At 38.7% G+C, this 27,402-nt stretch overlaps 1 protein-coding gene across 1 annotated transcript; it reads right to left on the bottom strand.

The window, feature by feature from the left end:
- Positions 1–4,753: 4,753 nt before the first annotated feature.
- On the bottom strand, positions 4,754–26,730 carry NINJ1 (ninjurin 1). Its single transcript, XM_032211026.1, has 4 exons — positions 25,924–26,730; positions 15,644–15,875; positions 7,735–7,890; positions 4,754–5,282 (listed from the first exon to the last, which is right to left on the bottom strand). The coding sequence occupies exons 1-3, from the start codon at positions 26,020–26,022 to the stop codon at positions 7,739–7,741; spliced, it is 483 nt and encodes a 160-aa protein (XP_032066917.1). The 5' UTR covers positions 26,023–26,730; the 3' UTR covers positions 4,754–5,282; positions 7,735–7,738.
- Between the last annotated feature and the right edge of the window lie 672 nt (positions 26,731–27,402).

Genomic DNA, 27,402 nt, shown 5'->3' with positions numbered 1-27,402 from the left:
AGTGCTGACAGGCACCCACAGCGGGGATTCAACTGCCATGTGTTTGTGACCATCATTCTGGCTTTCTTGACTCCCACCCTTCTTGCAGACACCTCTGCCAAACTCCCCGATTCTTGAAGTTTCCGTCACAATCCTGAAAGGTATACACTAGTTATATTCTCTGGAGATGAAGAAGGAGTTGAACTGTGGGACATTTTCAACTTGTCCATAACTGAAAAGCTGTTACAATCATGTGTGTGTTTCTTCCCAATGAGCAGCATGATGCACGCTTCTAAGAAGTCATAATTATTTTTTTAACTGCGAAATCTGTTTGTGGGAAAGGGAACAGAGGTTATATACCCTGTTGCAAGGCACAGACAGAACGACCCTGCTTTATTTTGAGTATAAAGAGTGCTCCTTGATTCAATTCTTTCCTGCTATTCAAACTTGGAGTGTTACTAGCATCAAATGGCCAAGGAAAAGGAAATGAAAATCACTGAATGGGAAACTTTGCTTCAAAGTGGAAAAAAAAATAAACATGTGACAGAGGAAAAGGGTAAGAGAACGGAGTGAACACAATCCCAAGTTGAAAAGAGCTGAGTAAATAAAATGCTTGGGAGAAAAACCAAAGGATGTACAAGAAAATAAGGGTCTGACTGTGCCTACAGGCTTAGAGACTCTTAAGTTTCAATCTTATTATCTGGGAGTGAAGTCCACCTGGGAAAATGGGGCCTCTGTCTAAATCAGAGGTAGTCAACCTTTTTATACTTACCGCCCACTTTTGTATATCTGTTAGTAGTAAAATTTTCTAACCTTCCACGGGTTCCATAGTAATGGTGATTTTATGAAAATCTAATGAAAATGTTTTTAAATAATGCTATGAAATTTTTTTAAAAAGTCAATTAAATTTTAAAAAAAGGAAAGTGCTTCAGTATTGGACAAAACCCCTACCGCCCACCATGAAAGCTGGAACGCCCACTAGTGGGCGGTAGGGACCAGGTTGACTACCACTGGTCTAAATGCACAAAGGACTGCATGGTGCTTCCAGGCAGATTGCCTCTGATGCTGCCTGTCTTAATGAGTAGAAGGTGCTGTAGTGGGACAACTCCAGTTGCAAATGGAGGATAATCCTCAAAATGTGCTGATTGGATAGGGGATAATTCCTTGATTGGAAGCACCCACAAAGGATCCAGTTAAAATCATGATTTTCAAGAGAGCTATACAATTAAAAGAACTTTGGTACTCATTCAACTCCTGCCCTCTTTATTTCTCATGCACTATGTTATGTTTCTACATTGGATTACTTCATGGCTTTTAAAGATTGAGTTTATTGAATAAATCAATTCATACAACAGAAGTAGTGTGCTTATATGTTGGTTGAAGGCCAGAGAGAAATCTAGATACAAATTCACCCTCAGCCATGAAAGCTCACAGGGTAACATTGGGCCTCTTCCCCCCACTGCCATTTATTATCTATCTCAAACTTGAGTTCCTGCAAGAAAGGCAGAATATATTGTAGGGGGAGGAAGGGAGGGAGGGATCATGCCTGACTGAACCATATTATAGAATCCAAAACAGGTGTGGGTTTCAACCGGTTTGCGGCAGTCCCTGCGAACCGGTTGGTCGGCGAACCCGGAAGTAACTAACTTCCGGGAACGGCGAAGGGCCCACCCGTCCGCCCTCCTTACCCAGTTTTGATGAGTTCTGCACTTCCACACATGCGCAGGACGCATACAGCGCCTGCGCGATCCTCCAGGAGCAGCTGGAGCATTGCACAGACGCTAGTACGCATGCGTACACCGCGCGTGTGCACGAGGACGCCGCCAGCCTCGTTCCAACCGAACTGGTTGGAACAAGGCGAGAAACCCACCCCTGATCCAAAATGATCATGAATAGAAGAGCATGTAGTCCAACCGCTCATGGTTGCAACATGTCATAATCTTCCTCTAGTCTTGCTTCACAAAAACCTTAAAAGGATTGCTGGGGAATGGTGAAATCAAGCGGTACATGTAAAGTAAATCTAAAAGATAAAGCATAGAAGCATAAGCCTTTTGCATCTCAACATTGGCTGAGATGGACTATCCAAGTGATGAAACAACTGGTTTAGATTGTCTAAGGCTTTGCAGCAATTTAAGAGAGGCATATAAAGTTTTTTCAATGACAGTATATTACTTATTTGTTGTGTTTAAACCTGTTGCCTTTCCGATAAGTGTGCTCCTGTGTTACAGAGCATTTCCTTGGGGAGGAAGCCAATTAAAACCAGTCAAATCCCTGTGCCTAGATGTGTACCACTAAACTAATAAAGCGAAGATAGACAGCTGATGTTATCCTTATGATGTACACCAGGATTTGCTTTACAGGCTTCAAATGAATCATGATCAGTGGTGCCTAAATAAAAAACACTGTGCACTATTATCAAAACTCTTTATTGACCAGCAATGAAAAGAAAATGAATGAAAACAGTGCAATGCAGTAACAATCTAAGTACAGGATTCTACTATGAATAGGAAAATCAGAATCATGACAAGTTGTGTCTCTAGTACGGTTTTTTATAAGATATTTATGATGTTCTGTAATCCAAACCATGCACAGGATGCCAGATTGAGACCAGCTAATTTAGATTTATCAGTTTCAATGACAGGGCTTGGATTGCATAGTCATGGTTACCTTTATATCTTCATTTTTTTTTACCACACTCCCATCCTCACAGCTGTGCCTAGTTTACCCCATTTCTTACACCAAGCAAACAAATCAGTATGCTGTAAAAATCTGTGACATAAAATACAGCATCTGAAATGGTAAAGGAAATGGCTGCTATCCTGTGTCTATAATAATATCTTATATACTATATATTTAATGAATTAAAATAAAAAAAATAAAACATTAGTAACATTATATCTGTAGGTAAAAATAGAACGCAGTTTATGCCCACAAATGATAAATTATAAAAAATGTTCACTATATTTTTTAAAGGAAAAAATGTAGTATATATAATATATAACATTCTATAAAAGTTTGATTTACTGGCTTGGTTTCATTAAATACACTTTTTAAAAAATTATTGTTTCTTATGTAGATTGACTTTAAAAAAGCTAATGAGATAATGAGAAAAATTTGATATAATCAAAATTTGGTTCTCATCTTGTGCATAGGATGAACCTTTCTATTTCTACTTTACAGTTTTAAAGTTGGCAGTGCAGGCCAGAGAAAAATGCACTGTGGCTTTTGAATTGTGTTGGAAAGATCTATGAAGAAGTATACACTCTTGAGATGCATTCTAGAATGAGTCTTGGTCATTGAAGCAGGAAAAATGGGGGAAACCTTGGCATTTCTCTATTCAAGTGTTGACAAGCCATTTTTAATATAAAAAAGATAGACCTATCAAGATTTTGCAGTGAGACGTAATCCTTATTAAAGCAGAAAATATTCACCATGGATGGTCCATGTTGTGAAATTTATTTATTCATTAAATTTATATGCCACCCATCTCGCTATCAAGAGGGACTGAGCAAAATGAGCAGAGAGAGATATTTCTCACTGACATTGTGCACAAAAGGAATAAAAAAAGGTGCAGCACCATTTTGGGATTCTTTCAGAATGACTGGACCACAAAAGGAATAAGAGATATACTTTTTATATCCCTGTTCTTCACAAGTGTCATGGTGAAAAGTTGGCAGATGTTTAAGACACTCAAAATGGTGTAGCATATGGAAGAAGGAAAGAATTGAGAATAACATTGCTATTCTGTCACACACAACAACACATGTATTTGATTGTTCCCTTACATCATTCCTTAATTTATGGTAAAGTAGATGGAACTCAAACACATACACATACAAAAAACCCCAACCCCCTAGCAATTGTGGGAAATTACATTTTGGAATGCAGCTCGGAGTTTTGCTCTGTTTTAGTCAGGCAAGCAAATTGTTCTGATCAAGTACTATATAAAGATAAACTCTCTTAAACAATTGATCAAAAGCTATAATAAACAGTAATTCCAGAGGCAACAAATAAACAAAACTATATCGGGGGTGTCAAATTTGATTTCTTTGAGGGATGCATTAGGGTTGTGTTTGACCTCAGGGGGCCAGGGTGGAGGTGGCCAGCTCGACATTACTGGCCCAAGCATTCTGCCAGCAAAAACAGGCTCCCAAGGTCTGTTTTCGGCTGTCTTGGCTTCCTGCAACCCTCTGCCAGCAAAAACGGCTGTTTTCTGTTTTCACTGGCACAACACTGCAGTCTGGTCCTTTGCTGTTTCGAGGGTGGCACCACGGACCAGATCTAAGCACCCTGTGGGCCGGATCTGAGTCCCTGCCCTTCAGTTTGACACCCCTGATCTATATTATAAGGCCTTTATACAAAGTTGTGATGTGCTTCACACAGTAAGTTCATGCATCATGCTAGACTATAGTTGACTTAACCATAATCTATTGAATAACGGCTGGGTTCGCAAAACGTTCTCAGCCATAAACCATGGTTTACAAACCATAAGGCGTGGCTTCACACATCACAGTTGTTCTAAGCAGATGAGAGTATCAATGAAATAATACAAAATTGTAATAAATATATATATATATATATATATATATATATATATATATATATATATATATATATATATATATATATATATATATATATAATATCTTTGGAACAATTTGAATGACTATCAGTGACCATTAGTTAAAGGGAAGTGGTCTTTGACCAAAAAAAATTTGTTTGTCCCAAAATTACCATCACTTTCTGCATTGATTGCATTCATTTTCTTCTTATCCATTGCACCCTACCAGATATAATTATTCATACGAAATTATATAAATAATGAACAATTTGGGTTTTATATCTACATAATTCATTGAGATTTGAAAGTTTTGTAGACAAAATTACTGTTTAATGCTGAAATGCACATGGGTCTTTCACTACCTATGCAAAGTCCATGCTTTCATATATAGATGCTCTCATTCTTGGTTCAGCATTTCTGTGAAGGCATGAGGACTGAGTTTCAATGGTCATAAGAAAGTCTCCGGGATTTACACTGTGGTTTTTCCTGAAGCAATACTATTAGGTTTATGTGGAAAGTTCAGTGCAAGCATCTTTGGTTGCAACTCTTTACGCTACAAATAAAAATCAGTTTTCCTCCAAATGGCAGCCCATCATTTTTATAAGATCAAGAACATATATAAAATGGCCTTTCTGATAAATAATCCAACTCATAGAAAGACATCCTTGTTGAGTTTCTTCATCCAAGCGAAACTGGCACAAAATACAGATACTGTCTTCAGAATTTTAAAGAATGTTGGCCTCTGGGAGGAAAAAAATGAAAAATGAAAAACCAGTTAAAAGGACCAAATTCAGTTTGCTTATTTTCATTTAAAGTAGCCCCTTTAATTCCTTTTCCCCATTTCATCACAGAATATTCAGACCAATTTCTATAGGGAAAATGACATAAAATAAATCTACAACAATAGTTGCCTTGTACATACTTAATTATAAGAATCACTGTTTGATAGAAATGCATGGCTTTAAGCTTAATTGTTTGGGTCTTTGAAGCAAAAATGAACTGAACCGATCAGTATTCATAAGGGGGAAAAATGTCATGGAAAATAATGGAGGTGTCCATAAGAGCGTTTGATGCTGATTATTTTTCATATTCCACCCTTTTTCTATCTCATGAGCAATGTGGCACTTGGTGGCCTAAACTATTTCTCCCAACTGATTCTATATTATGACTGCATTTTCAATATAATGCTAGAAAGTTAGCATGAGTAAGCTTTGGGTTCATAAACTTCCTTCTTATCTACACATCAAGTCTAATGGAGATAAGAAACTTTGCATTCATTTTCAACCAACTGAGATTTGAACAAATCTGAACAAACCATTGAACCATGAACAAATCTTCAACAAACTATTGAACAAACAATGATTTGCATTAGCTGTGGTCTGGGGAAATTAGCCAATTTCAGTTGATTCCAGCTTATTTGTTAATGCTATCAATCTACCTACTTATCCATCAAAACTCATTTAAAATTGAGATTAAAAAGCAGAGACAGAATAACATAGTTGGAAGGAACCCTGGAGATCTTCTGAAATAAGATCAATGTTAAGTACCAACTCAGTGTCCCGGTGCGATAGCTTCTATAATCACTCTGCCATAACCAAAAAGGCTGTTTCCCTTTTATTTTCACATGGAACATAAAAAGTATTTTCTGTGTATCTTAATATTTGGCTAGACATAAACAGAAAGATGTACTTTCTGAAATATTGACTAACTGTAGTTGTCCCACGGTTTTACCATGTGCAATTAAATTAAGTATAATTAATTAAAAATGGAAAAATAGTTTACTGAACATGAAGAGGAAAAATTTCTGATCTTCATGAAGAGGAGTTTCAAAGGAGAGTAATGCATCATCATTCACTCTGTGTGTGTCTCTCTCTGTCTGTTTCTCCCTCCCTTCCTCCCTCCCCATCTCTGTCACTCTGTGTATGTGTGTCTGTCTCTCATTCTCTCTGTGTGTGTCTCTCTGTCTGTCTGTCTCACCCTCCCTCCCTCCCTCCCTCCCTCCCACATCTGTCAGTGTGTGTGTGGGTATGTGTCTCATTCACTCTCTCTGTATGTCTCTCTCTGTCTGTCCGTCTCTCTCTGTGCCTCTCTCTGTCTGTCTGTGTGTCTCTCTGTCTCTCCCCTCCCTCCCCCATCTCTGTCAGTGTGTGTGTGTGTGTGCATCCGTGTGTCTGTCTGTCTCTCTCTCTCACTCACACACACAGACACATATACTGTGGTCACCTTTAATCACAGGTTAAAAGTATCTGGCAGCGGCGTTTTTCCCTGGGAGAAATTCTACGAGGCTGTAATTTACAGGGTGTGCGCATGCCAGGCACCTATGTTTTCAATAGTGTGGAGCACAGCGAGACTCTTCATGGCTGGGGATGACTCTGGAGCCCATCCGGGAAGACGTGGAACATGAGGGGGACCCCTCTCCCCGCGGATGGGCTCTGGACCCCACACATCTTTCACAGCCATCTCGTTTCCAATTGGGGGATCCATGCAGAGGATTTCTCCCCTCCCAATTGGAAATGAGGCCATGCCCGCCCCCTGCCCGGCCCGCCTGATGAAGCGGCAGCGCATTGCTGGGCGATGGGCATGGCGGAGGAGGGTGCGGCGCTGCCCCCTTGCCTCTGGGGCTCTTCTCGCGGGACATGCTGGCTGGCACTGCTTCAGATGCCCCAGCCACCGGCTCCTCCATGCGCAGCCCGGCTCCCAGCACCGCGGGTACCTCATACATTGTCCGTCTTCGGCAGCACGGATGGGCTTCGGACCCCACACATCTTTCACAGCTGCCTCGTTTCCAATTGGGGGGATCCATGCAGAGGATTTCCCCCCCAACTGGAAACGAGGTGGCTGTGAAAGACAAGGCAGCGCTTTGCCAGAGTGAGAACACTTTTCTGCCATTATGAAGTCTCTGAGGGGGTAATTGTATGGGACGTGCACATGCACCTCTGTTTTCTATGCCGTGGAGCTGTGGCGACACTCTGCGTGGCTGGTGATGACTCCGGAGCCCATCTGCGGGGGGTTTCGAGGAACCCGAGGTGGACTTTAAAGTTTAGAGGTCCGATGGTCTTAGCGACCCCTGTGAAAAGTTCATTCAACCCCCAAAGGGGTCACGACCCACAAGTTGAGAACCACTGCTCTACAAGAACAGACTTTTTTCAGATTAAAGCCACTACTGTTTTAGGATACTTTAAACTGGAGCTTACCTTTCTATGCTTTCTGTTCTGGGATAGACGGCTTCTGAACTCCAAAAGCAGTGATAAATATATTGACAACTACTATAACAAACACCAGTCCAGTGGCAAGGTTATTGAGAAAGTCCAGCCTGGCATGTTTTGCAGGATTATTAAGGTCATATTTAACTAGAAGGAAAGAACAGTGACAGAGATTATATTCTCACTAATGAGCAATTACTTTTGGAAATGAAGAAGTCAGTGTGAGGAATTAACATTTCAAAATTGCATGCCAAAGAAATTTTTAATTAAAAAGACGTGCAAAAAATTATTATATGAGCATGAGGATCCTTTTTAACCTAAAAAAAGGGGGATTTCCACATAGTAATAGATATACTTGGTATATGGTAGACTATGGTATACTATTATCAGACTATGGTATACTATTATGAGCCAAGGTGGCGCGGTGGTTAAATGCAGCACTGCAGGCTGACTGCTAGATCAGCAGTTCAGTGGTTCAAATCTCACCGGCTCAGGGTTGACTCAGCCTTCCATCCTTCCGAGGTGGGTAAAATGAGGACCCGGATTGTTGTTGGGGGCAATATGCTGACTCTGTAAACCGCTTAGAGAGGGCTGAAAGCCCTATGAAGCGGTATATAAGTCTACTGTTATTGCTATTATTATTATCACATGGTAATCGTTATTTTTCAATCAACCTGCTGATTGAAATAAAATACAAGAAACACTGAATTCAGTAGCCATAAGAAACATCATTAAGTGAACTGCATTTATCAATCAGAACAATATCTTTACACAATTGAAAAACAATATTACCAGTGGTGGGTTCCTACCAGTTTGGCTGAACTGGTAGTCATTTGGCGGCCTGGGTCGCTGAAACTGGCAGCGACCCAGGCTTGCCATGTCCCCGAACCAGTTCTCCAGGTGGCGCCATGGGCACCACCATCTTGTTTTTGGCTGCTGTGCATGTACAGAACAATTTTTATTGCAATGTGCATACATGTATTCATGAGCAAACCAGCAGTAGTGCCTGCCAGAACCGAACCCTGAGTATTACATATATGAATACTTATTCAGTCTATTATTATTTTCCTGTCCAGAAGTGGAAAACTCTTTGGCAGTCCTCTAATCCAACACTTCCTTTTCACTCCTTCCTACTCAGACTTATTCAAAGAAGGATGAAGAAAAGATGCCAGGATGTCTGCATGCAATATACACTTAAAGAACAAATCAATCACACCCTCCAGGCCAACATCTTCAATTCTTTGGCCATATATACTGCTGACAACCCTGAAATAAATTGATTTGTTTTAAAGGACCAAACCTCCCTCCACTTATTTTCTGGTTTCAGAAGTGAACTTCTTTGTGGATAGTCAAGGAAACAATCTGCCAGGCTCTACTATCATCAACTCCTTTAAAGATGAAGGTAAAGGCTCCCCTTGCACATATGTGCTAGTAATTCCTGACTCTAGGGGGCGGTGCTCATCTCCGTTTCAAAGCCAAAGAGTCAGCACTGTCTGAAGACGTTTCCGTGGTAATGTAGCCGGTATGACTAAATGCCTAAGGCGCACAGAATGCTGTTACCTTCCCACCAAAGGTGGTCCCTATTGTTTTTCTACTTGTACTTTTACATGCTTTCAAACTGCTAGGTTGGACGAAGCTGGGACAAGTAACGGGAGCTCACTCTGTTACGCGGTGCTAGGGATTTGAACCGACAAACTGCTGACCTTTCTGATCAACAAGATCAGCATCTTAGCCACTGAACCACCGTGTCCCACTCATCAACTCCTTTACTCAACTGTATTTTCCCAGGACTGTCCTGCCATGGAGCAAACCCAGAAAACAGTGCAGCTTAAAAGGTGCCAACAGGTACAATGAGTGCCCCCCCCACTAAACCCACCCCAAGCAACTTTCCCCCTTCAGATGTGAATCACAAATCCCAGGATTATGCAGACTTTCAGAGCCACTTCACTAGACAATGTCTAGGTTTCCCTCCCTCTGAAGAGTGTTTTATTTCCCCTCCTCTTTTGACGGTTTGCTATGCTGTTATAATATGCCACACTTTGTTGTTAATATTATTCCTATAATAGTATGTTGAGAATTTCTGCCTCTATTGAATGAATATTCCACGTTTTAATTTGGTTACTTATTAAAATGTATTTGATTTTTAAAAATAACATTTACAGTTTATAATTAATCTAGTTCTAGCGCAAGCAGGGGATTTCTTTTCTTTGTTCCATTAAGCAAAAGACTTCCCAGCTAACCCTGAGGGTCAAAAGTGCATTTGAAAATAGGGCCACTTTGAGGGTAAAGGATGAATTCTGTTCATACCTTGCGCTGTGTTTCCTAGTTGTGACACTTTCTTCCTGCATGAAACCAAAAGAACTAAAAAGTGGAAGTGAGCTTCATGAAATTCAGAAGCGTAAGCATAAAAGAATCACCACTCTTACACAATGCATTTTCCAGGAGCCAGCACTACAGTTAGATTAACACATTCAGGTATTTTCCCAGGCTTTGGGGGAATTCTTTGGAAAGGAATATCCACCAGTGGCAGTAAGAGGCTTTCAAATCAAGCGACTCATCCGGTTTTAGAGCTGACATGTAGCTATTTCACCATAGTAATGGAAACGTGGATTATTATTTTTTAAATGCAAGTTTCAGTATGAACAAATCTGAGTTCTAAGCTTTCAGAGGGAATAACAAATATGCGATATAAAACTGAACTTGAAACTGTTCTTATATATGGGGAAATGTTAAGTTTTTTATTAGAGCATTTCCTCTCATTTTATGTAGGCTAAACTATTCATTTCCCCCCCCCCTTCAACTCAAAAATAAAGCTCTTGAAATTAATATAGGATTTTCTGCTGATAAAATCTATAGCAGGGGAACTAGGGGGAATTTTTAAAAAAAATCAGGTTAATGATAATATTCTATCCCTTATTTTTACATCTCTCACAATGCACATAAAAAGGGGGCAGGTCTTTTATATCACTGGCACAGCTGCCCTTCTAAATGTTACACACACACACACACACACACACACAAACACACACACACCACACACACACCCCTCCTGATTTATAGTGCATCCAAGAGGAAACTTTCCACACATTCTCGACTTGAATGGTAAATTTTTCATTTGTGCTGTCCAGTGTTTTTCTTTAAACATTAATCTGGGAAAGAAGTTGTGACATTTTCAAGTGGGCTAAAGTTCATTTGATCTCATGAAGACAGCAAAGAAGATCAGTTCCTGTCCTCCTCTGATTTTCTCTCAGCCTGTAAAATAGGGAAGTTGAGAGGTATACACTGTTCCCAGCCCTCACAATCTAAAAGGCAGAAGAAAATAGAGGGGAAAACATATAATCAAACTGCAGAAACATGGACTTAGAACATGATCAAAGGAAGAAACTGTGGACGGAGGAACAAGAGGCAGAAAAAAAACATTCTGGTAGTGAAGCTGACAGCTTCCTTCCTCCCTTTTTACCCTACAATTTACAAGGCAGTGTCCTCTAAACAAAGTAACCAAGAAAAAAAAGCAAAAGAAAAAGCTACCACTGTATATCTCAACATGCAGAACAATCAATGCAAGAAACATCATTCATATTTTATTCCTATCGCTGTCAATTGTATCTATCTCCTATGCTCAACCTGCCTTGGTACCAGGAATCTGTCACCACTGAGACCCTGTTAGGGCACAAATGTTTCATCCCTTCACAGCCCGTCTTCTGGATATTTATAAAGTGTTCAAAATTCATGTTTCACAGAATGCATTAGTATAGATATAGAATATTTCTTGTAAGAATTAAAGCAGCCATGTCCTCCAAAAACACTCTTTTGATGTCTAAGTGTGGATATGTGGCACAGAAAACATTCCCACAGAGACTGCGTTCATATCTAAATGGAGTTATTTGTGACAATGAGGGAATTTAACGCTGTCTACATCAAAGAAGGCACAGGAACTAACAAGCTAGAAACCTCCAGAGGATAATATTTCCACATACAATTATTGTAGTTGATGCACCAAGCAAGAAATTGGACTAGATAACTACTGAGACACCTTCTGTGACAATATTAGACCACAAAATAACAACAACAACAACCCAAATAGTGGGATATAATGATAAAAAGTATGAAGATAATTACATAGTGGAGAATGAAATCTATAAGGCAGGCAAAGGACGGTTAATTTTAATTATCTTTATCTTTTAAAATACTTGACATCTCACATAGTGTAAATGGTAATAGAACTGATCGATAGGAAGGCAACTTTAGATTCTAACTGAACTGGTGCACAAGATTTTAGATAAAATGTGAGTATCGTTCAACCAACTGGAAACTAATCACAGTGCTATTTGATCTATAAAGTTTAAAACAGTCACATTTTATTCTGAAAGTGAAATGTTTAAATAAAGAGAAGGTTGGCAAAAAAGAAATGGAAAGAATAAGACCAAAGAGCTTTCTTTCAAAGATATATTGAGGTTACTCGGAGCCAGAATAACACACGTTCATTTATGCTGAAAAGGCAATGCCTAAAGGGTTTAAGAAAGGGCAAATGAGATGAGGTAAGACTATTTTCTATAGCATAGTAGAAATATATCACTTTATTTACTAGGTAACTGGCCAGTATAATATCAACTTTTAAAGTGTTCCTGGTCTTTTATTTTATTTTGACAGAAGTTTCATCATCTAATCTGGTGGCACAAGTATAAGTGTAGTATTGTAGGCTAGCTCTGCCCAAAGCCTGAAATTTGAACCTGATGGGACTCAAGATCTAAAAAAGTCAGTGAAAGAGAAAATACGTGTTTATGAAAATATGTATGAGATTAATGAAAAAAATAAATCTTCCAGTAACTGATGTCTAGATTGTCAGGATTCCAAGTAACACCCCTAACGAAAGAAGACTCCAAGGCTTGAGGTTCCTCAAAGTTCCATTTTATTAGAAATGTCATATTGGCACATCTGGGAAAACCCGAATCTGAAAGCTTCCAGGTTTTCACCACCAAAAGAAAGTTCAAAACACTGCCCCACACCCACATGTCTATCACAGGATCCAATCAGGCACCATCCATACTGGAGATGCCTCTCAGTCACCACATCACAGCTGCAGGACAAAATGGCATTGACTTTCAGAGAAAGCATGTTATTTTGGCTATTTATCACCCATGCTCTGTACAATCCCTCTCTCCCATTTTCCAACAGTAGAAAGTGTGGCAGGCCTGAAGTCCCAAAGATAAAAGATGGCTTTCAGGTCTGACATAGATTTTCCTTCAATATAAGACACAGAGTTTGAAAAGTATGAGTTGGGGAGGACAATCACCTTTATACTTTTCTGGTGGTCTCTCATTAGTATCTGGTTAGCTCATATGGAAAAAGATTGCTGAATCTGAAAGGCCTTTAGACTGATTCAGCAATATATTTTGCACAGGTTCTTGAGTTATGTCACTACAAACTATTGGCATATAAACTATATCTTTATTACTGCCTGCTTCCAGCACTGGATGACTACTTTTCATTTCCTAATACAATACTATTTAATATATACCCGCAAAGAAAACTATGTATGCGTGTAGAAAATGACAGTGTACCTAAAATACTTGTTACAATTTTCTGGTAGAAGACAAGTATAATTCAGTTTATACATTGGGTTAAAAATGTTATTCTTAGGTTTCTATGCAATTCCTAAGCTAAAAATTACTTCTTGGACACAAAAGTAAATATCTATAATCTTGTACCAAATGTATAATTTCCCAGAGCAAATGAATGATAATCTATGATCCCTGAAAAAAAAAAACAGGTTATGTTTTAGCCTCCAATTCCATATAGCTGATGATTATATTACAATTCCAGTCCCCGTTTGACCACCTAAGGAATTTGACTAAATGCGGAAAAATGTTTACCCTTGAATAGAGAGTTCTGTTCTGGGGTTCGCTTTTCACCTGCCACAGAATGCTCCAAGACCAATTATCTCTACTATTGGAGGGTAGAAAGAGCTGTGTTTTAGTATGGGTCAAGAGACCTGCAAATATTCCTTAGTAATAGCTCTAAAACAGCATCTCATCTGTGTTGGCCTGACAAGGAATAATTCTCTTTCATTCAAGTCTTGGTGGTGCAGTGCTTAGAATGCAATATTGCAAACTAACTCTGCCCACAGTATGGAGTTTGATCCTGATAGGCTTGAGATTGACTCAGCCTTCCATTCTTCTGAGGTCAGTAAAATCCAAATTATTGGGGGCAATACGCTGACAGTGTAAACTGCTCAGAAAGTGCTGTAATGTACTATGAAGAGGTATATAAGCCTAGGTGCTATTATTGCTATTCAAACTATTAACACTGACTTGGAAGGAAAAACTTATGTTCTTGATGTAGTCCCTATAGCTGTCATAAGTCTTTTAAGTTTCTAAAATGTTGGTTACTGTTTTTGGCTCTCCCTCTTATAGTAGGAGGGCCTACTATCATTTTTAATTAATAATTCCATCATATGGGACACTATACAAATAAAAGTTAAAATGTCACTCTGCACTCTGTTCAGATTGCTACTTTGAATAACAATAACAATAACAATAGCACCTAGACTTATATACTTCTCCATAGTATTTAACAGTACTTTCTGAGAAGTTTACAATGCCAGCATATTCAAATGTTCATACTGAACTCTGAAAATGGGGATGACAAATCCTACAAGAAATCTGAGAAAATATTGGGAGATCTTTTCTCTCCGATGAGAAATGTATTATTTTCCTGAAAGTTAAAGATTATGAAATTCATTGTTCACAATGCAAAAAAATCTTTGAAACAAGGCCTTTATGTACTTATGTATTATTAGTGGATGATTACTCATACCAAATGATTTCACAGAATTACATAATTATGAAGACTATATATATACAATACGTCTTTATGTAAGAATCTACTTATTCCTCCTCCTACATACTAGAAATAAGCAGTACACTACAACTCTCAAATGTGTTATTCTTTTGAAAAGGATTACCATATCCTAGAGATTAGCGTGATCAAGATCCTACCAGCCTTTGGCAAATTGATGAAGGCTTGGATGAGCTTCAGAACATGGGAGACAGGAGGTTGAGTGGCCCATGAGACAAGATCTTATAATATTGTAGCATGCTTGTTCTTGGTAACCACTGAAGGAGTTTTTTTAAAAAAATATTTTGTTGACATTATGGGGCAGGCATGACACTCTTCCTTTTAGCTCTTTGGGAATTAAGAATGAAACAATGTGAAATACATGTCCCTACACTTCACCTCCATAGTGATGGGGAAAAAAACTAGTATTCATGTGTGCAGAGAGTGGAAACTGGCCCTGGCCAAACAGAAGGTACCACATGAGGCAAGGCATGACCAGCAGAAGAGCTTGGAAGAACCAGCAAGCTGAGTGCCACTAACTAATCAGTGTAAAACTAGTTTGCCCCTTGCGGTACACTAAGGATGAGCGCGCAAACGCCGAATGAGATGATTTAGCAATTTATTTCAAGAGGCAACTGTACTTTCTTGTTTTTCTTTGAAGACGTTTCATTTTTCATCCTGAAGAAGGTTCTTGGATGAGAAGGGAAACGTCTTCAAAGAAAAAACAAGTCCTGTTGCTTCTTGGAAAAGCACCTTTGGGAACAACCATGACCTGGATGACTGAGAATCTCCATAGAACTAGCAATCTAAGCTGTCAGGACTACATTGTGTCTAGCATGTATATATTTCCCATACGCTAAATAAATAACCTCCACAGTTATATCCACATGGAAAGTAACATCTAAAAAAGTCTAATAAAAAGGTTTATTTTTAAATCTGAGGGTGTAAAAAGGGAGTTGGCTATAAAACACTTTTTTAAAAAATTTGCTATTAAAATGGAAACAGTGCCTAAGCAGTTATGATGTGGCACAAAATAAGCAATGATTTAGGTTGCCATACATACCAAGGAATATTAGGAGCACGCCAACTGCAATCTGAAGTGCGAGTGAGATGCTGATGAGAGTGATCAGGGGAGCATAGAATCCGAAAGAGGGTCCTTGCTCCATCACCGCTTTCAGCTGGGATGCGTTGGCCATGAGCAAAGCAATATCCAACATGCTTTCGGCTGCACTCTTCTTATTGGCATAATGGTTCATGTTAATTTGTCTATTTGTCCGAAGCCACTGTCTTCGACCCTGAAAGGCAAAAAAATATTTCAAAGGAATTTATCAGCAAGGATTCAGATAGCACTCTAAACATGATAGGGGTAGGGAAATTAATAACTCTTTCAAATTAGTTAAATGTTTGTTTGAAATTGTAAGAACTTTCCACAGGGGCTGAAAGTAAAAAGGGAACAGTTCAGATTAAGGAGATATAGCATTGGCCACTGCACATTATATTGCAATATCTTAAAACAGGGGTCCCCAACTCCCGGCCCACAGGTGTGTACCAGTCCTCCTCAGTCTATCTGGAACTGGGCCACGCAAGCTGTGGGTGTGTGAAACTTCATTTGTGCATGCGCTCCTCCCCCCCGCCCCCCGGTCTCCGGAGCCAGAAATGTTGAGTACTCCTGTCTTAAACATTCTCATTAAAAATATATTCAAATGGAAGAAGAGAGGAGAAAAAACATGTAGCATTAACAGCAGGAATATAACTGAGTCTAAACATGACATATGTTCGGGAATTGACAGGAAACAGTTTAAGTGCCCATGCTTTAGCATTTTTTTTCTTTTTCTCTAGTTTGTTACTGGGAGGGGGGGAATATACTTCTTTTCTAAACAGTTTTTAAAAAATATGTAAAATCAGAATATATTTCTGATCATTCTCTTGAACAACATAGGTTATGGTTTAGCCAGTAAACATTAAGATTTAGCAATAGCATATTACTAAATACACAAAAAGCCGGGCCAAAAAGCACTTCCTATGGAGACAAACATGTTTCCAAGTTTCCTCACTTACATCAGTTTAAAAAGAATTTTTACAGATTCACTTTACTAAATTAATCATTTTACAAGGATAGAAAAGTTACACAAGAGCATCAAATGTCTATTGAGATTTTCAGTCATCCAGGGCATGGTTGTCCCAAAAGTGCTTTTTCAAAAGGCAAACAGGACTTTCTGAAGAGCCGAGGTGGCGCAGTGGTTAAATGCAGCACTGCAGGCTACTTCAGCTGACTGCAGTTCTGCAGTTCGGCGGTTCAAATCTCACCGGCTCAAAGGTTGACTCAGCCTTCCATCCTTCCGAGGTGGGTAAAATGAGGACCCGGATTGTTGGGGGCAATATGCTGACTCTGTAAACCGCTTAGAGAGGGCTGAAAGCCCTATGAAGCGGTATATAAGTCTAACTGCTATTGCTATTGCTATTTCTTTTTTTTAAAAAAAAACATTTCACTTCTCATCCAAAAAGCTTCTTCTGCTCAGAGCCGAAGCAGCTTCTTGGATGAAAAGCGAAACATCTTCAAAGAAAAACCAGAAAATCCAGTTGTCTCTTTAAAAAGCACCTTTGTGACAAGAGCATCAAATCAAATATTTAAATAGCAGGTCTCATTTGAAAAGAAAAAAAAATACTGGATGCCCAGCTAATGTTTTTTGTGGTACTGTTTTGAGGATAACTAGTTGCTGAAATGACCTTTCCCCCATGTGACACTTTCTTCCATATTTATTTTCCATGTAAGCTACAAATTGCTCCACATGTTTATATAGTAAATCTGCTTGAGAGTTAGTTACATGGTATAAAAAACAGTGAAATAATTGAAATGTTAGCAATGTAGTGCAGCAGCAATATTAATGAGTGGGGGGAAAAAATCCCCATCTTAATTCTGTTCTTTTCCCACAGTCAAATAGAGGAAACAGGCATGTTGTAATATCCTTTTGTCAGGAATCTTGTTTCCGATGTATTCTATTTGTAACTGATAAGAGCTATGAAAATAAAGGATTAATCCAGCATACTAGCACCAAATAGCACTAAGAGTAAAACGTGCAAGAATAAGGTATTACCAGCATGTGCAATTGTCCGAAAGAACAAATGGTGGCAGATAAAGATAGTCCTTGACTTACAGGCCACAATTGAGCCTGGATATACAGCCATAAGTCATTGGGATCATTAAGTGAAGCACCCACATGATTGTTTCACTTAATGACCACAATCCTGGCCCTACTTGTTTTGGTCATTAAGATAAATGTGCAGGTTGCTACCCAAAACACTTGGAGCCTCAGAGGATGGCTGAGGACTATTGGCACTTACTGAAGCTGGGTTAAGCCTGACCTCTGCACTCAAGAAAATATTACTTTTCTTTTTCATTTCTTTTGGCATTTTTCTTTTCAAAGTGACCTTTTGCTATGTAATTCCTCTATATACGCTTAGAATATTGTCTTTTTAATAGTAAATTTATTTTTAAATCAAGAAATGAAAATGAAAAAAAGAAAAATAGTTCTGATGTCAACAAAAGCCCATTAACGGTTACCAGAAATAACAGCATATCTATTTTAACCTTGATCAAATAAACCAAGTTTATATTTCTTCTTCTTTTTTCTTTTTTTTACTTTTAACAATCTTGATTTTTGGTCCCTTCATATGCCCTAGAATTTGATTTCTTTTTATTTTTTTGTTTGTCCTTTCTCACAAAAATTTTCAAAGCTTTAACAAAGTCTCCAACATAGGAAAATTATTCAGGATGCTCTCTTGGTTTGTCATTTGTACAGCCCTTGTAATTATTAATAGCAGGGGTTAGCAGGGGTTGCACTGGAAGACCTCCAAGGTCCCTTACAATTCTATTATTCTGTATTGAGTAAGAGTTTGCAGAGAACCAGATTTGAAGGGCAAACTGCTACACATATTTTTCCAGGGTTTCTTGGCAGTTGTGCATGACAACCTTGTTAGTACAGAAAAAGACAAATCTGCTTCAACAAGTTCCCACAGTTGATATGTGTTCCCCCATATGCATTCTAAATCACATTTAGCTTTTTGAATCCAGATCTTTGCAAGGTTCTGTTTTTTATACGCCTGATGAGGCAGCAAGAAAAGATGTAGAGATCTTTTCAATGAAATGAGAGTATATATCATGACTGGATTCTCCCTTTTCCTCCAATACATTTTTCTGCACTACAATTTGGCATTCTCTGTTAACATTCCCAGTTGAATCCTGAATCATGAGCAAGCGCTTAGACTCAATGACCTCCCAACTCTGTCATTCTATTATTCTGTTAAACTCACTTTCTCTTTGGGGGATTTTACAGCTTATTCACTAGCAACATTTTTGAAACAGTAGCTTTATATAACTATTTTATTGCCCTTCAAAGTATACCTATTATTTACCGCATTTGCCATATTTTACTCCTAAACTTTCACAAGTGTCATTATGATAAAGTCTATTGTAAGAAGGCACAGTTCTAATTGGTATCAGGCTTGTTTCCATCAAACATTACTTTATGAGGTCAGAATTAAAATCATGTTGAACTCAAAAAATTAGCATTTTACCATTCAAAATTTAATGCAATAAATGCAATTATTGGAATGATGCACCAGAAATATGTGTAAGTATTCACAAGACTGCTTTTGCAATCAAGATAAGTTTTAAAACTTAGGCAGAATATAGTTTCCCTATTTAAGACACATATTTAGAATTGCACAGGATATTGCTTCAAGGGAGTATTCCCCCAACTTCCACAACTTTCCAGCATTTCAGAAAAAAACCCATGTAATATTTTTTCAATATATTTATCAGAAAATCCATTAGGTGTAGAAAAGAGCAACAGTGAGAAAAGGGTTTGTTTATTTAATATTTTAGGTGGAGTTTAAGTGTTAAACCACAGTGAGAAATTTCATCATTGAGCCTATTGCTAATGTAAATACTGACCTTTTAATATTAAAAGCATCATTTCATGCTTTTTCCCCTAGACTACAGGTCTCTGCAACAACTCAGGTCTAGCGTGTATGAATAGTAACTTTGTAGGTTAAGATGAAAATGACTGTGTGCCACTGAATAAGAGCCATAAAATGAAATATTGGTCTTTTATGAAAGAAACTTTGTTTAACTCAAAGCAAGGGCATTGAAAGAGGATTCGTATATTCCACCAAGCACTTTCTTTGGATTCATTCTACTATAGTACTATGTAACACTGCCTTGAAGACTCTAGTAGGTTTGTCTGCCATATTGAGGGCAACACTGAAAATGGGCTTTTAAGGGTGAAATTTAAGTCTCTGAAAGACTCAACCTACCATCACCCATCTTCTTCGAAAAAGGATCACATCTATTTAGCGCCATTGATTCTGGTTTAGTACAATCTGTGAAATGGCTTTAATATATATTTTCAATGGGGCCTTTGGCTTGCTTCAGAATCTTGTAGAATTTAGGCCTGTATATATTTTATTTCCTTCTTTGGTTCCTTCTTTGTTCTTATCTCAAAGGAATATATTAGACAAACAAAATGAAAATCCCTTTAAGTACACTAATGTAATTTAAATGGGAATTCTAAGTTGTTTAATTGCCATAATTAACTGGTCCTCAGGATTTAAGTCCATTTATATCTACTTTTCACCTAGATATTTTAACATGCTATGAGAGCAAGAAAGGGCTGTTGTTAGGAATTACACTATCAACACCATACCTAAATATTAGGCAGACATTTTCATTTACATAAAAACCCATTAAATGTTTAATCAAATTCTACTCTGCAAAAAATGTCCTTTAATGTTTTCCTCTCTGCAGAATATGCTTTGTAAGACATGAGGACATCGAAGCTCCTCAACTACAAAATGCCAAATTGACAGTTTTTCTACACAATTCCTTCATCACAAAAAGGAAGTCGAAAGTAACCTTCACAAAAATGGATTATTCATTCCATCACAGATGACGCATCACCATTGTATGATTTTTTTCCCCCCGTGGCACAATTTTCATGCCTGGACTAAGTCATTTTATCCTGAAATAGGACAGTTCCACAATTATATGACAATATACAGTATATTCCATGAAGAATCCCTCTCACTGAGACTGTTTCCAGCTGTTAAACTTATTACAATGAAGAAACCCTTTAGATAGGATTATCAGATGTCTAAATAGGCAAAGGGAAACATTGACAATTGGAAAGGAGAATAAATGGGGAGAAAAAGGAGGAAATACTAACTATTTAACCCTTCATGGCATCAAATTACAGTGAAAAACTGAAAAAATGCACTTAGACCTACATGTGGTATATGAAATTACATTTTCCAATATTAGAAAGGCTGGCTTTTCAATCATAGGAATCTACCAGACCAAGTAGGAGGCAAAAGATCAGAACTTGTTAACTTTCCTGAAGAAAACCTACCTACTGAAACAGCTGGACAATATTTGATTTTAAGACTAAGCCTGCCAGACATGTCCTCCTTTTGCCAGAAGGCTGGTAATCCCCAATTCCAAATTTGGCCTTTGAAGCTTCATGAAATAAAATAGAAAGCTGCAAAATAGACCAGCCCCATAGACATTGAACTGAATGCATGTAGCATGACAATTGAACTATTTATACATTTGGAATTTAAATTCAGTGGGAGTTCTTGGTAGACAAGGTGCTCCTTGGCATATTTACATATGTTGTTAATTAATTGGCAATACATCTGGACACTCTTCAAAAACAGAAAAAAATATACTTAGATGCAAATATTCTTATTAAAGAATGCCGATACAGTTAATCTGCTAAAGTAGTTGGTTAACTACTTTAACACTAAACCAGATGAGAAGACGACCTTTTTCCTTTTTCTATCTTTGCCACTTACCCATTTGTTCTAAAGAATTCACAAGGCAAAGAGATGATGCAACACAAGCAATTCAGTTTTAAAAAGATAAACTACCTTGTTGGAATGGTAATTCAAAAATGTTGTTTAAGATATTAGGAGACATCAGTCCCAACAATCTGTAGAATCTTGTAGTGGCTTGCCAATTATTACAATATCACTGAACAATATGCCTGAACATGAAATAACAGCTGGGCAAGTGGAGAAAGTAAACAAGAATCTGATTCATAGGATTAATGCTATGACACGTGCATTTTCTAATTTCACTTCTGGCTGGCATACCAGTAATTCACTGAGACTCAAAATCATCAAACTAAGAAGCAGACAGTTATTTAAAAAGCAGTACATAAACAAACTTTTACAGATGTCATAGTTCTGTCAAATGCTCAAATACTCACATCTGGCATGTCCTATCTCTTGACAACCTCTGAGAAACTATTTCCTATTTGGTACTGAATAAGGAATAAATTAACCTATGAGGATGTAAATAAGGTGTTTGAAGAAATATAACCTATAACCGCTCAGCTTGAGTTTGATACTTCGTGAGTAACCCAAGCTAAATAGTGTGAATATAGGAAATAAGTCATATTCTTCTGAAATAGGAATTTGCTTCAGAGATGATGGACATGAAGACCTTTTTGTAGAATCCTTGTAACTATTATCCAATTCAAATATCATTTTTTTTCTTGCAAGGTAACATCCACTTGATTTCATATATTCCTGAATTATACTCTTGTTTTGGAACCATTTAAATTCTGACATAAGACAAACATGTATTTTTGATTTATCTACAATATTCAGTTCGACTGATGTTTTAGTAAAGTCTTATCAAGTCAAACTTGACTCCTGATGACATCATGAGCATGTCAACTTACAGGTTGTCATCAACTTAGGACCACAATTGGAACCAGAATTTCTGTTGCAAGCAAGACAGTTGTTATGTCAGTTATCTCTGATTTTATGACCTTTTTTGCCACAGTTAAGCAAATCACTGCAGTTGTTAAGTGAATCAGGTGGTCATTAAGTAAATCTGGCTTTCTCTGTTGACTTTGCTTGTTAAAAACCAGGTGGGAAGATGGCAAATGGTGGTCACATAACTGGAGGATGCTGCAACTGTTATAAATACATGACTTTGCCAAGCACCCTTGAATTTTTATCATGTGATCATAAAGATGCTGAAATGGTCATAAGTGTGAGGACTGGTTGTAAGTCATTTTTTCGGTGCCATTTTATTTTCAAATGGTCAATAGATGAATGGTTGTAAGTCAAGAAAAATAATCTTTAATAACTCGTGTTCACTTAATGACCATGGTATTTGCTTAACAACTGTCCCCAGTCATTAAATTGGGTCAAAGTATGATCATCAAAGCTTACAACAGCAATTCCAGGCTCCATTGCCGTTGTAAGTCGAGAACTACCTGTGCTTCCAGATTACCTCCATTTCAAAAGGGAAATTACTTAATGTTTGATTTTGAGGCATGGATCTGAACTGAAATAAACAAAATTTCTTGATGAACGAAGAAGATAGCATGGAAATCATAGAAATCAAAGCCTAAAACTTGTAAGATTATCAAATTTCAGCATTTTCACTTGAAGATCCTATTATATGTTGGCATTCTCAATGTAGATCATATTAGATTTCAGGCAAGTATACTAATATCATGTAACTGGACTTTTAAATTTTTTAATGTGTGTGTGTAAATTGGGGCATTGTGGATAACATGGCAGATCCCTGTTCATTAATCAAGAGAAAACAATTGAAATTGGAGATTGTCATCAGTTAGTAATTTCCCTCCTCATTGAAAAGCAAAAAAGTAAGAAGGAATCTGGTAGCACTTTTTTCAACTAATGCATTTTATTAAAATTAGTTAATGGGAAAAGATACTGTATTAGACTTGTCCCAACTTTTTACCACACTGTTTCTCTCACACATGGCTCTCCTCGTACAATGTCTATGAAGCAACAAAAGTTAATAGCAAAGAATTTCTGATCTCCCCATACTTAAGGGATTATTGCTATCCCCCCCCAAAAAAAAGTCCATCTGGAAACATGCTTTCTGAAGGACATCCTTTTATTTTTTTAAATAATTTTTATTGAATGTTTTAATCTTTAAAAACAGTATAGAAGACACAAGAAGAAAAAAAACACAGAATATACATAGCAATATACAGTAATTTTACAGCTTTCTATATCGACTTTCCTGTTTAGCTTTTATATTTCTCCCTTCTGCATTGCCCTGAAGGCCATCCTTTTAATGGAGGGACAGTAATGGTTTAGAATCCAGAAAAGGCCCTGCTACAATTTATTATCCCCAAAGACCATAACCACACAGAAGGGATCATGAGAATTATCTCAAAATGTCTAGAGGGAACCTGTTGCCAGTTTCTTTGTAGAAACTGGATTGCATTCTGTACCTACTTAGAGATCCACATGTGTGTAAATTAATTTATCAATCCATATACATTCTTGATGTTTCTGAAAGAATTACACTGGGGAGTGCTCTTCCCACACCTTTCCTAAACTTAAGCTTGGACAGAATTCCTTTCCATCTCCAAACTGAAAAGTAAATGAGAGAAAACCCTGTCTGGTTTTTATAAGCTTGGTGGAAAGCTTCAAGGATTTTACTTCACTAAGTTTGTATCTTTGTCTCCCTAATTTCCTTTTGCTGTACTGATGTGATAAGTGATAGAAAATTGGTAATGTTCCCACAGACTGACTAGCTAAAGCAATATTTATAGACATGACATTTAGACCTCTTCTTTCCCCCACCCATTTCAGTCCTGGCTTTGAAAACAGATGACCGGATGGTGCCATGGTAAGCCCCAGCATAAAAGATACCCAGTTCAGTTCAACCATGTGATTTCTACAAAACTGCTGAAAGAGTTCTAAAGAAGTTCCTCAGAAGGCAGATATATACACACACACAGACACTTTCCCAATCCCCCCCCCCCCGCACTCTGTAACTCCTTAGTTCAGGATGATTTTGTTAAAATAAAAAAAACATAGAACCTTGAGTGACTGTGGCCCTTCCTTGCTTAACACATTCATGCATTACAAAAAATACTTTGCCTGGTCAGTCAAGATATAGATGATAGATGATAGATAGATAGATAGATAGATAGATAGATAGATAGATAGATAGATAGATAGATAGATAGATAGATGATAGATAGATAGACATAGATAGATAGATAGATAGATAGATAGATAGATAGAGATAGATAGATAGATAGATAGATAGATAGATAGATAGATAGATAGATAATTATTTTCTTCCAAAATAAAGGAAATGAAGAACTAAGTTCTCTACGTGTTAAGAAGCAATTGGGGTTAGAACACGTTTAGAACACACTTTTCAGAATGAAATTCTGTGGAAGTGTAATCACTTTTTCTCAAATTGCAGAATACAGGAAGATTTATCATTTATTTATTCAAGTATAGCTAGCTGCCCATTGCACAAAATTCAAACAAAACAATTAAAAACAAAGGCTGAAAACCAATAAAAACAAAAATAAACAAAACCACGGGAGAGCACATTTAAAGTCTTATGTGCATTATAGCCATTTCACCGGCTCCCTATTTCCAGGAGATCCCCAAACCTCCTGACAGGACCAAATATTAAGAGATTCCTGGAAAATCACTTCGGGCCAATCAGATTCCAGCTGATGCAGTCTAGTTGTCAGTGGTGTATTAACCATTAAGCAGACTAAGTAAATTCTTTAGGGCACCAGGGCTAAAGGGGGCATCACAAAATTGAGAAAGAAAAAAAAGCAATGAAGATTTGTACAGTATGTACAAAGGAGGGGGGCACCAAGATTTGTCAGTGCTTAGGACACCAGTGAGGCTTAATCCACCACTGCTAGTAGTCCATCTCTCCCTAGCCTAAGGCTGTGAGTTTATTATAATCCAATCGTGATTCTTCTTCTTCCCTGAAAGCCATATGTTGCCTGGCCACTTGTTTGTCTCTTCCTGTAAATTGGTGGAAAGTCTTCCCAGTTCTGCAATCTTCCATCGCCTTTTTTCTTTCTTTCCACAAGGCTGCCCATTGGCATCTACGCACGGGAAAACAAGCAGCCTCTTGCCAAGCAGCCCCCACCCATCGCCCATTAAATCTTTTCCAATCGAGCAGCCGGAAAGCCGCCTTCGCTTTCTATAGAGATCCAACTTCGCCTCTGGAGGCATTCCAAAGCGAGACGCGATTTACGGGAAATCTCCGCGCCGGGAAGAAGAGGGGGGAAACGGCCCTTCGGAGGTGGCCCCCTCCCAAAAAAAAACGCCCGGCAAGAGGAGATTTTTACCCGCTTGCCTACCAGTGAAAACAGGCCTTTCGGATACACAGGCCTCCGCGGCGCTGGCTGACAAACCCCATGTCCCCGGGGCACCTTCGCCCAGCTACCCGCCCAGAAACAGCTGCCCGGTAACTGCTGAATTGGTTTTTGTCTTCTTGGCCTGCCCGCCCAGAGAGCCTCTTACCTCGTCTGGAGGCGTCGCGTCGCCGCCGGCGTTGCCATTCCCGTTCCCCATTGCCGTGGTCAGCCCGTTCATCTCGTGGCTGTCCGGGGTCGAGCCCATGTTGCTGCGGTAACTGCGGCGGCGCGGTGCAGAAGGAGACGGCCGAAGGCGCGCAGGGGAGCGAAAACAAGGCGCGTGTTAAGAATTCTTGTGCTTAAGCCGGAGCGCAGTTCTCACGGCCGCCCTCGATCCTGCCCGGGAAAAACAGAGAGAGCGGAAGGGAGCGGGGCGAGCGCTGGGTTTCCCCTCCTGACTCGCAGCGCCAATCCAGAGGCAAAGGGAACCGCTCGGCGCGGCTGCAGATGGTGAGGCGTTGCTGTGGCGACCAAAGGGGAGGTTTTTTGCCTAGCTATTGAACGAATTTGTCTGACCTCTGGCGGGGAGGGACTGTGGTGGGCGCCCTCCTTCCTTTTTCTCGCAAGGAAAGTGGGGAATTCGCCCACGTCAAGCGTAACACTCCTTGCCAGGCAGTGATGGCTTGACCCCTATGGGAAATCCCGAAGACGGAGACTGCCTTCCTTTGCTGTTCTCCCAATCTGCATCTTTCAATAAGCTCAGGGGTTTTCCTCTTTCTGCTGTCTCCAAGGGGCCAGAGTAAACATTGTTGCGTCACTAGGGTTTGGGGTTTTTTTTCCCCTCTCCCCTGGGGCAATGCAATATGCAGCGCAATATGGGCGTTTATGAATTAACCTGTAGCCTTTTGGATGGTGATTCAAGAAGAAATTGGATACACCAGCCCAGTTAATATATTTTGAATTAGAAGGACATGATAGCAGCGTTCCAGTATTTGAGAGGCTGCCACAAAGAGGAGGGGGTCAATTTATTTTCCAAAGCACCAGAAGTCAGAACAAGAAACAATGGATGGAAACTAAGCAAGGAAAGAAGCAACCTGGAATTGAAGAGAACCTTCTTAACAGTGAGGACAATTGACCAGTGGAACAGCTTGCCTTCAGAAGTTGTGGGTGCTTCATCACTGCAGGTTTTCAAGGAGACTGGACACTCCCTTGTCTAAAATGGTATAGGATCTCCTGCTTGAGCAGGGGGCTGGACTAGAAGACCTCCGAGGTCCCTTCCAGTTCTATTTTGATTCTGAATTCTGCTTCTTCTTATCCATTGGTATCTTTTTTGGGGTGCCAAGGTACAACTTTTACAAATAACTTTTATTACAGTATTACTAAAGCTCCCATAAAGGGTGGCGAGGAATTGGAAGAATTTATTTTTGTCAAATATTTGTCACCTCTCATACTTTTTTCTGCCTTTTGTCCACTCAAAATTGCATTCCATCTCATTTTTTAACAAGAAGTCTTCAGTCTTGGATGATAGGAAAGAAAAAAATCTAGAGGTGATAGTCTAGAAAAGCATCTTGTTTTGCTCCCTTCTTTCTGCTGCTCATGGAAGTAAATTAGTCAAGAAAAATAAGAGCAACAATGTCTGAGAACT

Source organism: Thamnophis elegans, chromosome 2, assembly GCF_009769535.1.
Source record: "Thamnophis elegans isolate rThaEle1 chromosome 2, rThaEle1.pri, whole genome shotgun sequence".
Lineage (NCBI taxonomy): Eukaryota > Metazoa > Chordata > Lepidosauria > Squamata > Colubridae > Thamnophis > Thamnophis elegans.
The sequence above is the reverse complement of the archived record's forward strand: the minus strand, read 5'-3'. Positions and strand labels throughout refer to the sequence as shown.